Source organism: Callithrix jacchus, chromosome 8, assembly GCF_049354715.1.
Source record: "Callithrix jacchus isolate 240 chromosome 8, calJac240_pri, whole genome shotgun sequence".
Taxonomy (NCBI): Eukaryota; Metazoa; Chordata; class Mammalia; order Primates; family Cebidae; genus Callithrix; species Callithrix jacchus.
This window is the reverse complement of record NC_133509.1, coordinates 4,549,437-4,564,741: the sequence shown is the minus strand read 5'-3', so window position 1 is coordinate 4,564,741 and position 15,305 is coordinate 4,549,437. Positions and strand designations below refer to the sequence as shown.

Genomic DNA, 15,305 nt, shown 5'->3' with positions numbered 1-15,305 from the left:
TTTTATCTCTAATCTTGTCTTCTTGTTTTCTTTCATTAAGTTGGACTTTGACCTCTGATATCCCTTCTTCTGCTTGAACAATTCGAGTGTTTAAACCTGTGCATACTTCTCGGAGTTCCTGTATTGTATTCTTCAGTTCCATTAATTCACTTATATTCCTCTCTAAGTTGTCTGTTCTCAATAGGATTTCATCAAACCTTTTTTCAAAGTTCCTAGTTTCTTTACGTTGGGCTACAACATGGTCTTTTAACTCACAGAAGTTTCTTATTATCCATTCCCTGAAGAGTGATTCTGTCATTGGGATGAGCTCATTCTCCGTCAAGCCTTGTTCCATTGTTGATGTGGAACTGTGATCATCTTTAGAGGGAGAGGCGTTCTGACTTTGAGTAGTCTCAGCTTTTTTACGCTGGTTTCTTCCCATCATTGTAAATTTATCCTCCTGTCATCTTTGAAATTACCAACTTTCAGATTAGGTCTCTTGAGTGGACGTCCAGGTTGTTAGTTCCCAGGGCCAGAACGGCGGCGTTAAGACTGATGGTGCTTTTCTGCCCGGGATTCTCCTGTCTGGCTTCCTTCTTGTTTCCGTAATGGGCGACTCTGCCTTCCCCGGGCTCCAAACCTCCGTCAGAAGGGGAACCGGCCCTGTTTACTCTGCTCCCAGAGCTGCTGCGCCGAGGTGCCGGCGAAGCCGCTGCGCCGGCCACAAGAGTCGTGCTGGCGACCTGTGTGACTCCTCCACTGGGGATCTTCTGCTCCGTGAGCGACCTGAATTTGTCTGAAAGTGTGGCGTCCTCTAGTTCCCTGTGCTTTCACTGAGAGCTGCAATCCCAAGATATTAGCGATCGGCCATCTTGGATCATTCCCCTTAATTTGTAATTTCATTATTAAAATGACCAACTGTCCAGCTTTCACCGTTATCACTAGCAGTTTTAGTAGAATTCTACTTCTAAGTGCTTGGTTCTGTGAAATGAGTATCTGATTTTATAACTCTTAGAATAATTAGAATTTTTCTTTTATGATCTGTATTGTCTTAAAGGGTATGTATTTTGGCATACATAACTAGCGGTGATAAATTAGAATTTGCTTTATTGGAACACTAGTTACCTAGTAAAAATGTACCTTTCCAGCATGGTTCAAAAACTAGTCAGAATAAACTAGCAAAGAAATGTGTGAAACTTAATTATCAAAGACGTTGTAAATGAGAACAACAGAGCTAAAATAGCTCTTGCGCTTGCACTGATTTGCATAAATTAATATTTAATTAGAGATAAAATTGGGAAAGTTTTAGTTGTACTAATACCGGAAAATAGTTCTATCATAGTTTTGAAAAGCTCAGCTTGTGAGAGTGAAACATATCCCCTTTAAATCTAAATCTTATTTTAACTTTATGTGAGGTTCTTTTTGTAATCTTGGATTCTAAATAAGGCAGCCATTCCAGATAGGAGTAAGATTCATTTATTCTTCACACTGGGTCTTCATTAAATCTCATCTGATCTTTTGCTTTGAGTTTTTAGACTTTAATTCACATTTCACGAAGCGTTTCTCCTGGGTTGGGCGAAGTTGTATATCATCTGTGTTTTCTGGGCAAAATGTCATTCTGAATAGAAAACAGAAAGCAAACACAGCAGTAAGTATTAGGTGGAGCTCATTGAAATGTTTCGTCTTTTATCAAATGCTACTCAATTTATGTAATGTCTTTTTTTTTTTGAGATGGATTCTCTATCTGTCGCCAGGTGCCAGGCTGGAGCGTGGTGGTGTGATCTTGGCTCACCGCAACCTCACCTCCCAGGTTCAAGCAATTCTCCTGCCTCAGCCTCCCGAGTAGCTGGGATTACAGGCACGCACCACCATGCCCAGCTAATTTTTGTATTTTTAGTAGAGACGGGGTTTCACCATATTGGCCAGGATGGTCTAGATCTCTTGACCTCATGATCCACCTCCCTAGGCCTTCACAAATATTTTTGTAACATCAGAGAAAAACAAAACCCAAGACAGTGAAAGCAATCAGTATAAGACTTCCTGGAGTTCTGCCTGGGGTGATTTCAGTTCTGTAAGAATGAAAGGGGCCAGGTGTGGTGGCTCACGCCTGTAGTCCCAGCACTTTGGGAGGCTGAGGTGGGCTGATCATGAGGTCAGAGTTCGAGACCAGCCTGACCAACCCGGTGAAACCCTATCTCTACTAAAAATACAAAAATTAGCCAGGTGTGTTGGCATGTGCCTGGAATCCCAGCTACTTTGGGAGGCTGAGGCAGGAGAATCATTTGAACTTGGAAGATTCAAGGTTCGGAGGAGGTGGAGGTTGCAATGAGCAGAGATCGCACCACTGCACCCCAGCCTGCGTGACAAGAGTGAGTCTCCATCTCAAAAAAAACCCAAAAAAACCAGCCTTGACAAACTGGAGCTTGTCCAAGGAGGGAAGGCTGGGGAGGTAGGGCTGCCTTGGGAGAAAGGGTTAAGGAACTAAAAAAGTTGGCCCCAAAGTCAAGGCAAATGTGGTCAAGGACCAGTCACCCTCACACCTTCATGACCTGTCACGAGGGGAACGAAGGAGGGCTGCCGAGTACTTCATTCCTTTTTTTTTTGAAGTGGAGTCTCGCTCACTCCCTCAGGCTGGAGTGCAGTGGTGAGATCTTGTCTCACTGCAACTTCCGCCTCCTGGAGATTCATGCGATTCTCCTGCCTCAGCCTCCTGTACCCCTAAGGATGGGTTTGATGCATGTATATGTTAATATCCAGCCCCCCAACTCTGCTAGATTAGACTGAGAACATTCAGATTAATGGAACCAAAATGAATGGAAGAAGGAATTGTTGGAAACAGTACACCGTCAACGAATGGGTAATTAATCAGACAAACTGCAGTCAAATCTGGACTGGGACAATTCTGAGCCATGTCCTCAAGCTGTGTAACTTCTGTGAGCCCCGGTTCCTACTCTGCATGGCCAATACTGCCCATTTCAGGATCACAGCAAAGATCACATGAGATCGATGCATGGAGCGCCTCGTTCAATGCCCACCACATGTGGGAGCCCTGAAAGCGCCAGGCCCCTCCCTCTCCTCATTTCTTCTTTGGTACCACATGGGTGTGCCCCAGTGGAGAAGGCAGTGCTGTGCTTTAGACAACCTTTCAGCTCAAGCCACGTGGGACTGGCAGGGTGAGCAGCCACCCGAACTGAGGAATTACCCTCCGGCTAAGAGCGTGTGGGCAGGGTGGGAGCTCAGAAGCGGCACTGCTCTAATGGGCCAAAGAGTCGCGTGAGAAGAGCTCAGTGCAGAAGAGGAGTGAGCAGTTTCATCTTCCCGAATGGATCACGTTGGGAGATCTGTTGGCAGAAGGCAGAGTATGCTCTTAGGAATTGCCAGGGAGATAAAATCTGACAGTGTGATTGTATAAGGGACTCGGGGGCATAAATCTGCCACAGGCCAGCTCCTGGCAGTGAAACCCAGGGGGTGGTTCAGGATTAGAAGCCTGCTGTTTTCCCCCTCTGTGAGGACAAGCCAAAGAGAAACATGGAGTTCACAAGGGAAGATGGGAGAGGAGAGACCACGTCCCGAATAGAGCAGGGAGGAGAGAGGGGAGGGCCCGGGGAAGCCCGGAATTCTGCCATGGAGAACATGGATAGCAGAAAAGCACAGTCACTGTGGCAGGGTACGCTGGGCAGCCCTTGCTCTGTTGGGAGGATTTCAGGAGTGCTGGACCATCTGCCTTTTCTCTTTCTCTCTCTTTCTTTTCTCTCTCTCTCTTTCTTTCTTTCTTTCCTTCTTTCTTTCTTTTTCTTTCTTTCTTTCCTTCTTTCTTTCGTCTTTTTCTTTTTCTTTCTCTTTCTCTCTCCCTTCCTCACTCCCTCCCCTCCCTCCCTCCCTCCCTCCCTCCCTCCCTCCCTCCCTCCCTCCCTCCCTCCCTCCCTCCTTCCTTCCTTCCTTCCTTCCTTCCTTCCTTCCTTCCTTCCTTCCTTTTTCTTTCTTCTTTTTGAGACAGAGTCTTTCTCTGTCACCCAGGCTGGAGTGCAGTGGCGTGATCTCCACTCACTGCAACCTCAGTCTCCTGGGTTCAAGCGATTCTTCTGCCTCAGCCTCCCGAGTAGCTGGGATTATAGGCATGAGCCACCACACCCAGCTAATTTTTGTTTTTTGGTAGGGATTGGTTTCACTGTGTTGGCCAGGCTGGTCTTAAACTCCTGACCTCAGGTGACTGGCCTGTCTTGGCCTCCCAAAGTGCTGGGATTACAGGTGTGAGCCCCCGTGCCCTGCCTCTTCCCTCCTTTCTCTACTACCCACCCCAACACCTTCTTATCCCTGGAGACTTTGGGTCATGGGGGATGTTAAATATGTTAAATCAAACACAGCAGCAGCATTTCTTATCTCTTAATGCTCTTATTCAACAACAGACATCCTGGATCCCTTCTCAAGACCGCCAGGAATCAGAAGCTATGCAGGTTGGTGCAGGAATTCTGCAAATGTGTTAGGCTTCCCAGTAATTGTTTGGCATCTGACATTCGAAAGATACCACCACAGAGAGAAAGAGAGAGATAACATTGGGATTTGTGAGATTGTGATCTGTTAAAAGCGGTTATTTGGGCAAAGAACAAGAAGGAGATGTTGTGTCTAGCACAGCACCTCCGACCGGTGGCGCGGACATCGCAGGGTGATTCACCTGCACTGAAGCTTGAGAATTCTTGGGCTAGGGTGGAGGTTCTCAGCCTCCAGGGGCAGGTAGCATCAGCCCTGGGCAGTGGGGAGACGCTGGTGTGGGATCCAGAGACTGGGGTGTGAGTCCTCGTCCCTGCACCCACGGCTGTGTGAAGTTGGGACAGTCCCTTCACCTCTCTAAGCTTCTGCACTCCCTCGCTAGGGCGTAATAGTTCACATGACGAACGTGAGCATTCTGTTCTGAATCGGCCCAAATAGCTGCTTGGCAGATGTTAGAAGCAGACTGAAGCACCAGTCACCTTTGCTGGGTTTCCCCGGCCTTGACTCTGATCGTCTTCAGGAGGAGGCCCGAGTCGGGGGGCCTGGGGCCCCACGGGATGATGGTCTGGACCGTGTCCCACACGTTGGCCCACCCTGCGCTGCTTTCCCACCGGAACTTGATCATGACCAGCTCACCGATGTCCGCTTCCAGCGTGATGAGAAAGGAATACGTTTTATTACTAGCAACTCCTTTGTCCCTTGAATATACAAAGAAAATCAGACACAATCAGTTTAGCTGTAACAGCACAGTGATGCTTACACACATTCGGGATGCGTTATGTCTGCCTGAGTGACTTGGGATTTTTGGTCATTTCCCAAACTGGTGTTCAATACACTATTGTTAGAGCTAGCAATAGGTATGCCGGGATAAAAAAGGGATTTCCAGATGATAAAATTGGGAAAAAATCTCTGAGAAGTCCTGCTATAACAAATCTAGTTAACTTTCTTTAGCTTCGATTTTTTTTTTTTGAGACGGAGTTTCGCTCTTGTTGCCCAGGCTGGAGTGCAATGGCGCGATCTCGGCTCACCGCAACCTCCGCCTCCTGGGTTCAGGCAATTCTCCTGCCTCAGCCTCCTGAGTAGCTGGGATTACAGGCACGCGCCACCATGCCCAGCTAATTTTTGTATTTTTAGTAGAGACGGGGTTTCACCATGTTGACCAGGATGGTCTCGATCTCTCGACCTCGTGATCCACCCACCTCAGCTTCGATTCTAGGAAGAAGCCCCTGTGGAGACGGGGGGGCTTTGGCAATGGCGTCTGGACAGTTGAGCTTTCGGTAGGGTTAACACAGTCTGCCTCTCTCCCGAGTAATGCTCCTCCCCCCATATAAGTAGAAATCAATGTTAAAACAGTGAAGTATAACTGTAATAGAAAAACCACACGTAAAAAGGATGCGTCGATTTAGAGCAAGATTTAAATGCAGACTCTGAGGTATCATTATCAGCTTACTCACTCGTCTCCAAGACGCTGAAATATCCCAACATTGACAGAGTGGTGAGATGCCCTTTCCACTACTGAGAACCATCTCCTAGGTGAGATTTTCGGCAGTGCAGAGGCAGCACTGGATTTAGGGAAGGGCAGCTGGATGGAGGGGTCCCTGGTGTGGCTTGGCATAGCTCTTCCTGAGTGTGCTGTGAAGAACTGTTTAGGAATCCCCTGCCCTGCCAGGCTGTGAGCCTCCAGATGCTAGGGTCCTCTGTATCCTTAGGTGGGTGTTGGGCAGAGCACCAGCAAACGCCTCCTGAATGACTGAATCAGTGTGATGATCAGAGATCCCAAGCTGGGGGCAATCTTCGAGAAGCTTAGGACCATACCTGAGTGGGTGAGGGGCTAGTGTCACTTCCCAGGGAGAGTCCATGCTGAAGGCTGAGAGGCCAGAGAGGCCGGGAAGCCTCAGAGTGAGCAGGTGGGTAACAGGGTGAAGGACAGACGGGGAGCTGGCAGAGCAGGCTGACTGAAATTGGAAATCTGTGCCAAGTCAAAAGACACAACTTTCATTTCTGGGTCATGAACTCACTGGAGAGGCTCTGGGGAACTTCTTGGGGACAAATGCTCTGCCCCTTACCACTCGCCTCTGCACTGCAGGTCCTGGTGGGGCCACCCCTGGCTTCCCTGTCTGCTCAGCCCACAGTGTGTAACATTAAGCAGGTGGTGGGAGGGAAAAGGAGGGAAAAGTTAGGATAGACAGATATCAAAATGTTAACCACACTTTTTTGCTCCTAAATGGTGGTTTATCTTGTTCTTCCTTCTCTGTGTTTCCCAAATATCTATACAGGACTTATGTTGTATAGAGGTTGAGGAGGGATGTGAGTGCCTGGGCATGGGTGGATGTCCTGTCTGACCAGGTTGGCCATGTGAGATGAGCTGGGCTTACCAAAGGGGGTGTCTCTGAAGCACCAAATATTTATTTATGTTTACAAGAAGAACCAAATACTAAGAGGTGATTTGCGGACCAAGCGTTTTCTGCTTTAGGTAAGAGCTAGGTCAGGTGGTATCTGGCACCTACCACAGTGCCCTGTACATGATTGCTGTTCAAAAGCTCAACCCTGTGTAAACTATAAATTAAATTCTAAGCCCCCAAACCATCTAATGGACGCCTCCTCTCAGCTAAGGGCATTCCAAAGTTAACTTGAACAACCAGTTCAGGCCATGATGAGAAGAGGAGATTGGTGGGGGGGGACATCCCTCATTATAGTCCCCTCCCGTTGAAATTCAGGCGCAACTGACCAGCATTAACATTAAAACACAGAGTTTAAGACTGATGAACCAGACTTTTTGTAGCAATAAGACACCAAATTCCAGCCTGACAGACAACAGGCCCTGAAAAAAATTAAACTATTTTAACCTAAAAAATGTTTCCTTGACATATTTTGAAAGGACCCTGAACAGCTGTCCCTTGGGGAGAAAACCCACATTCTGTAGAGAACAACCTTCCCTTTCCTGGTCTTTTCACGGATCCGGGAGAGAACTAAATAAGTCTGGGACCTTTTTAAGTCTGTTAAGAAACATTTACAATCAATTCTCTCTGAAGCCGGCTCCATCTGAGTAATAAGAACCTTGGGACCAGGCGCGGTGGCTCACGCCTGTAATCCCAGCACTTTGGGAGGGTGAGGCGGGTGGATCACGAGGTCAAGAGATCGAGACCATCCTGGTCAACATGGTGAAACCCTGTCTCTAGTGAAAATACAAAAAATTAGCTGGGCATGGTGGCGGGTGCCTGTAATCCCAGCTACTGAGGAGGCTGAGGCAGGAGAATGGCCTGAACCCAGGAGGCGGAGGTTGCAGTGAGCTGAGATTGCCCCATTGCACTCCAGCCTGGGTAACAAGAGCGAAACTCCGTCTCAAAAAAAAAAAAAAAAAAGAACCTTGGTCTCCACAAGCCCTTATCTTAATCAGACACTCCCTTCTATTGATTCTAGATCTTTGGATAAGCTCATTCAACCAATGCCAATCAGAAAATCTTTGAACGTACCCAGGACCTGGAAGTTCCCCCGCACTCCCATCCCCAAACCACCTTTCTGGACCGAACCAGTGTACATCTTACGAGTACTGATTGATGTCTTATGTCTTCCTAAAATGTATAAAACCGAGCCATAGCCTGACCACCCTGGATACAGGCCATTAGGACCTCCTGAGGCTGTGTCACTGGTATGTCCTTATCCTTGGCAAAATTAACTGCTAAATACATTGAGACTTGTCTCAGATGCTCTTTGGTTTACATCTGGAATAAAGTAGCCGTGGCTGGCCTGATCCTTGAAAATTACAGAGTCCATTTATACTCGACGAGAAAAATAAGCGTGTCCTCACCCTGGGGGGGCTACACCTCCTACTCACAGAGTGATGGGAATTTTCTGCATTTTCTCTTTCGTTCCGAGTAGGGACATGGTGAAAATGGTTTCTGTTGGCTTCTCACGTTGGTTGATGAATTGGATCTTGAAGTTGTAATGATAAACTAGAGAGAGGGAGAGAGAAAGAGAGAAGTTAAGCAGAGATTTTAAATTTAAAAATCTCTTATTTCTTAAAATTTAAACATCTAGCGGGAAAAGTTTGGATACCTAGATATTAAAATGTTAACATTTTTTTGGCTCCTAAATAGTGGTTTATCTCCTCTATATTTCCTAGATGTTTGCATAGGACTTATATTGTGTTTGTAATGTAATTATGATAAATATTTGCCAACAAAAAAAGGCAGAATAGGAGCATAGGATGTCTGACACTGTCACTGATTTCTAGATGCGAGTTCTGTTGTAATATTTTGTGTGTTTGGCAAGGGTCTCCTTTCATAAGTCAAAGAATATATGCCTTTGGGGCATTTGACCAGGCAAGAGAGATACACTGCCATCTTACACTATTGCCTCTGTCTGATGGGGCCTGTTTCAGGGTGGGGTAGAGCAACATACGCCCTTGTGGCAGTTCCTGGAAACAAGCTCTGTAAGGTTTAATGAGCACATTTCCTTATGGAAATAAGATACCTTCAGTTGTAGAACTTGGGCCTAAAAACTTTCTGTTTTATCAAATGTCCAGAATGCCCTCCTACTGATGGGTTGGTTGGAAACAGATAATTTTTTTTTTATTCTTCTTTACCTAATAAATTCTACATTTAGTTGTTGAAAGCAAATGGCTTGCTGTCGGACAGACATTGGTAGACACACTGCGTCATTACATGCTAACTCCACTGCATTATGGAACGCATTGCATTTACTTACCACAGCCCTGTGACGCAGGCACAGTTATCATCACTCCCGTTTTATAAATAGGAAAACTGGAGCTCACCTAGATGCCAGTGACTTCCTCAAGGTCAAATAGCAGCCTGTGTGCCCTTAGCGTCCCTCACCCTAGGCGGTGTTGGCTTAGCTTGTGTGGTTGCAGAGCTATGGAGCTGTTTGGAAAATTCTCCTGCCTCATTTCGAGACGACCGATGCTGCTTGGGCTTCTTTCTTTTGTCTCCGTATTCTCCCCAGTGGGTTCCCCAGGGTTGGATACAGCGTCCAACTTCCAGACCAGGGTGGGTTTTTGTTTTAGTTTTGGGGTGGGCGTGGTTGAAACAGGGTCTCTCTCTGTCACTCAGGCTGGAGTGCAGTGGCACAGTCTCAGCTCACTGCAGCCTTGACCTCCTGGGTTCTTCTGTATCCATATTCTCTGTAGCTCCAAGATTGCAAACAGGTTTAATTGGCATGTCGATTCCATTTGATTGATAATAACTGCCTGGAGCCCTGTGTTGAGTTGGATTCTGAGGCCACGTCCAGGCTTGCGGCAAGATGAGTATCTCCCTTGGGCAAAGGATAAGGGGTTTATGGAATCCTCGCTGTGTATTTGCCTTTCCTGTTTTGATTAATCCACGAATCCTAACAGTGCCTTGCACACAGTAGGTGCTTAATAAACTTTCGTGGGATGAATGAACTGATGGTTTGTTTGGGAGTGACATATCACAATGTGCATGAACATCTAGATGGAAATCACCCATGAGGATTCTAGACCTGGGTTTCGAGCTTTGTTGGAAGAGAATATTTGAAAATTAGATCATGGTCACTACCAGTTGACCATCCCTCCCTTTTATCCAGCATGTTGAAATGCAATCCTATTGTGTAATTAATTGGCATAAACTAATCTTCCCATTTGAATTTCATGCTTAATTTACTCACGTGAGTGGGGATATCTCTTGGGTTTATCTCTGAAGCACTAAATGTTTGTTTACGTTCACAACAAGAGTTGAATACTGAGGTAAGAGCTGGCTCAGGTAGTATCTGGTACTTACGATACTGCCCTACACATCAGCAGTCCCCAACCTTTTTGGCACCAGGGTTGGGTTTTGTTGAAGACAGTTTTTCCACGGACCGGTGTGGGGGTAGGGGTGATGGTTTCGGGATGAAACTCTTCCACCTCAGATCGTCAGGCATCAGCTTTTCATAAGGAGCATGCAACCTAGATCCCTGTCATGTACAGTTCACAATAGGCTTTTTACGCTCCTGTGAGAATCTTCCGCCCACACTGCTCTCGCAGGAGGCAGAGCTCAGGTGATAATACTTCCTCACTGGCCACTTAACTCTGGCTATGTGGCCCAGTTCCTAATGGGCCACACTTCGTGGCCAGGTGTTGAGGACCTGTGCTGTCATACAATAGGTGCTCAAATCCTAAGCCTGGAATAAAGTAACCTGAAGCTCTCAAGACCACAAGAGGCTGTGGGTGGAAAAGGAAGGAAAGAGCTATCGGCATGAGTCCCGGGAAGGGTCCCTAGACTCCTGGGTGGCACCAATGGAGAAACGGACTTAGCCTGTCATCCCAGAAGCCTCTGGAGAGGTCTTACACTATCTAGGAGTTTGTCAAGGAAACCGTAACAGGCAAACAGTATTGTAAGTCAAAATGAGACAGAAAGGAAGGTGCTTTCCAAAGGCAGTTTCCAAAGAAAGAAGTTGCCAAAGGTTCTTCCCAAAGGGTGGAAGCGGGTAAGATGTGGAAGGACTGGCCTTGGGTTAACCTGCTTATGAGGAGGCAGGACATCTTCCAGAGAACTCAAGGAACACTCCTAGTGACCGGTCTTCATTCAGTTTCAGATGATATGTATTAATTGGCCGCCTACTGTGTGTTCAGCCTAGCGCTCCATGCAGGTAAAAGCATGTAATTGGCAGCATGCACGAGGCACTTTCCATCTGTCATCTCACTTAACCCGCCAACAAATGATACTATGATTATCTCATTTTAAAGAAGAGGAGCCTGAAGCACAGAGCAGTTAAGTGACTTTTGTGGGATCACAGACAAGTAAGTCGTGTATGGCTGAGACGTCAGCTCACGCAGCCTGACTCCAGAACTTGAACTTACACGTGTTTATTCCCAGGACCACTAGCTGTATATACTCTAAGGAAAAAGCTGAATTGTGGAAAGAGATTATTATTATTATTATCATTTTTGAGATGGAGTTTCATTCTTGTTACCCAGGCTGGAGTGCAATGGCACGATCTCGGCTCGCCACAACCTCCGCCTCCTGGGTTCAGGCCATTCTCCTGCCTCAGCCTCCTGAGTAGCTGGGATTACAGGCACGCACCACCATGCCCAGCTAATTTTTCGCATTTTGAGTAGAGACGGGGTTTCACTGGAAAGAGATTTAAGTCAAAAAATGTCCTAACATTTGTTTAAAAATACACTGAAAACACCTGAAATATTCAGTAATGGAAGGACGGCTATGAACTAATAACAGCAATTATGATATTCTTTACTGTGTCCCAGACACCGCGCTAATAGCTTCGCATAATTGTCCCGTCTCTCCTTACAACAACCGCACAAGATGCCCGCTTTGTCTTCCCGCCCACGTCCTTCTACAAAGACAGAAGCCGAGGCTCCGAAAAAGTAACTTCTTGTTGTCACGTGGCTAATAACTGACGAAGCTGCAATTAGAGGTTAGTCTGCTGATTTTCAGTTCATCGTCCCAAACGTGTGATTTACTCTTACGGAGCCATTAAAGGCTATTTTTGGAACGATTTCAATGCTTATGAAAGAAGTGAAAAAGAAAACAACAACGACAAAAAACCACAGGTTATGAAATTGTCTAGTGTGAGGCCAACACTGCAGAAGGGAATACGCAGAGGTCGGGAATTCACAAAAATATTAACAGTGCTTATCTCCAGAGAGGGCACAGTGGTAACGTCATTCTCTTCTTTTCTTTCTTTCTTTTTTTTTTTTTTTTTGAGACGGAGTTTCGCTCGTTACCCGGGCTGGAGTGCAATGACGCGATCCCGGCTCACCGCAACCTCCGCCTCCTGGGTTCAGGCAATTCTCCTGCCTCAGCCTCCTGAGTAGCTGGGATTACAGGCATGCGCCACCATGCCCAGCTAATTTTTTGTATTTTTAGTAGAGACGAGGTTTCACCTTGTTGACCAGGATGGTCTCGATCTCTTGACCTCGTGATCCACCCGCCTCGGCCTCCGAAAGTGCTGGGACATCATTCTCTTCTTTATGTTCTGCAGGTTTCACGTGTTCTGTAGTAAACGTGTATTCTAATTTGAATCCAGCTGGAAAAAGAAAGAGCTTTTACAAGCATTGAAAAAGAAAAAAGTCCAGTGCCGTGGCTCACACCTGTAATCCCAGCACTTTGTGAGGCCGAGGCAGGTGGATCATGAGGTCAAGAGATGGAGACCATCCTGGCCAACATGGTGAAACCCCGTCTCTACTAAAAATACAAAAAATTAGCCAGGCATGGTGGTGCTTGCCTGTAATCCCAGCTACTCAGGAGGCTGGTGCAGGAGAATTGCTTGAAACCAGAAAACGGAAGTTGCAGTGAGCCGGGATCACACCACTGCACTCCAGCCTGGTGATAGAACGAGACTCCGTCTCAAAAAAAAAAAGAAAAAAATAAAAAAGAATGAGAAGCTGAGGTCCTCTAGGCCTCTGCTATGTCTCACGGGCATCTATGCCCATGTCCTATGTCCCCAAAGGCAGTCGCAGAGCCACGCTACTGCTTGTATCTCCACAGGGGCACAGCGCACACTAGGCGTCCAGGGAGACTTAACAGGCTTATTGAGTCAGGAACAAGATGGACACAGAAGTGCATTAAAGAGACCAAGAATGAGAAAACAGCTTCCATTTGTTGAGATCCTACATCAAGCTACGTACTAACGGTTACACACATCATTTTGTCCTCGTAACAGACTTCACAATGTTCACCTGCTGCGTGCTGTCCGTCTACTCCCTCTACCCCTGCTGCCCTCATCCACTCTGCCCTCCATTGCTCAGCTCTGAGCCCCAGCATGGGATCCCTTAGGCTGCATCTGCCAGGCTCCTTTGTCGATTGGTTTCTGGTTGGATGTGACCACTGGAGGGAGAAGCACTAGTAGGAGATGAGGGCAGAGGAGAGAGAGGCCAGGGCATCATCCCTCTGCTCCCTGGTGCTCTGGAGCCTGACTGTGCAGCCTCTGCCCTTCCACAGTTAGCAGCAGCCCCTCCTCCACGGCTCTTGCTCTCCCACGGCGAGTCCCTTCCCTGGCTCCATCCATCCTGCTGTTAGAGGCAGGGTGCAGCCCCAGCCCTTGTTGGTTTCCTTAATACTGCCACCCCTTTGTAAGGAGGCCTACTTGCTTTCTTCAACTGGTCCAGGCCAGGTGTGTCTAATTGCAAAAGACCCTTTCTGTATCTCCTCGTGCTTTGGTTCAGCAAACTGAGTCTGTCCCTTGAAAGCAAATGGCCAACAGCCCTGGAAGAAAAGTTGTGGTCAACACCTGCTTCCAGTGAAGCCACCAAGAGAAAGTGCCTGCCAGCTCTGACCCCGTGACACCCATCCTGGGCTGTCACTGCCACAGAGTCCTCTCTCCTGTCCCCTAAACGTCTGGCCCCTGAGCCCAGAAAAATATTTCATGCCCTTGTCTTGGAGATGCCATTTTTCTTCCCTTTTTTCTTAAATTGTGAGTAGGAGGAGATTGATTTCTGCCTTCGAGATGCGATGGTTCCACGATTTTAGAAGGTGCTTGTGTAAAACTCAGGAGTCAGCTGTAGAGGATGCAAAGGCCGCTTCAGCTTGCATGTCCTGAGTGAGAACTGCCTGTCTCCGCAACACGTGTGTCTAGAGTAGCGCCTCTGCGGGAGGGCGGAACCTGCCAAGGTGTGGGCTGCGAGGAGCCAGCCTGCTTTCTGAGGCTATGGAGGGAGATGTCTGACTTTGCAGGAGCCCTCCTGAGAAACTCCATGTCTGCAGAGGGAATCTTGCCTGACTGTACTTTTTTGGAGAAACCTTGAAATGAAATTAACTTTAAATATACAAAGGTCTTTCATGCAGAGAACCAGTTATTATTTCCTCCTCCTCCTCCCCTCCTCCTCTTCTTCTTCCTTCTTCCTTCTCCTTTTCCCTCCTTCTCCTCCTCTTCCTTTTCCTCCTCCTCCTCCTCCTCCTCTTCTTCTTCTTCTTCTCCTTCTTCCTTCTCCCTCATACTCCTCCTTCTCCTTTTCCCTCCTTCTCTTCCTCTTCCTCTTTTCCTCCTCCTCCTCTCCTCCTCCTCCTCTTCCTCCTCCTCTTCCTCCTCCTCTTCCTCCTCCTCTTCCTCCTCCGCTCCTCCTCCTCTCCTCCTCCTCTTCCTCCTCCTCTCCTCCTCCTCTTCCTCCTCCTCTCCTCCTCCTCTTCCTCCTCCTCTCCTCCTCCTCTTCCTCCTCCTCCTCTTCCTCCTCCTCTTCCTCCTCCTCTCCTCCTCCTCCTCTCCTCCTCTTCTCCTCTCCTCCTCCTCTTCCTCCTCCTCTCCTCCTCCTCCTCTCCTCCTCTTCTCCTCTCCTCCTCCTCTTCCTCCTCCTCTCCTCCTCCTCCTCTCCTCCTCTTCTCCTCTCCTCCTCCTCCTCTTCCTCCTCCTCTCCTCCTCCTCCTCTCCTCCTCTTCTCCTCTTCCTCCTCCTCCTCTTCCTCCTCCTCTTCCTCCTCCTCTCCTCCTCCTCCTCTCCTCCTCTTCTCCTCTCCTCCTCCTCTTCCTCCTCCTCTCCTCCTCCTCTTCCTCCTCCTCTCCTCCTCTTCTCCTCTCCTCCTCCTCCTCTTCCTCCTCCTCCTCTTCCTCCTCCTCTCCTCCTCCTCCTTCCCTCCTCTTCCTCCTCCTCTTCCTCCTCCTCTTCCTCCTCCTCTTCCTCCTCCGCTCCTCCTCCTCTCCTCCTCCTCTTCCTCCTCCTCTCCTCCTCCTCTTCCTCCTCCTCTCCTCCTCCTCTTCCTCCTCCTCTCCTCCTCCTCTTCCTCCTCCTCCTCTTCCTCCTCCTCTTCCTCCTCCTCTCCTCCTCCTCCTCTCCTCCTCTTCTCCTCTCCTCCTCCTCTTCCTCCTCCTCTCCTCCTCCTCCTCTCCTCCTCTTCTCCTCTCCTCCTCCTCTTCCTCCTCCTCTCCTCC

The 15,305-nt window shown here is 47.9% G+C and overlaps 1 protein-coding gene across 1 annotated transcript in view; it reads right to left on the bottom strand.

The window, feature by feature from the left end:
• The window catches only part of LIPC (lipase C, hepatic type), a 171,906-nt gene continuing 156,601 nt past the window's right edge, over window positions 1-15,305 (bottom strand). Inside the window, exons 8-10 of the mRNA XM_035258704.3 lie at window positions 8,303-8,420; window positions 4,947-5,165; window positions 1-1,597 (exon numbers count right to left, since the gene is read on the bottom strand). Coding sequence (XP_035114595.2) covers window positions 1,486-1,597; window positions 4,947-5,165; window positions 8,303-8,420 — 449 coding nt within the window. The 3' untranslated portion in view covers window positions 1-1,485. The remainder of the gene's footprint in view (window positions 1,598-4,946; window positions 5,166-8,302; window positions 8,421-15,305) is intronic.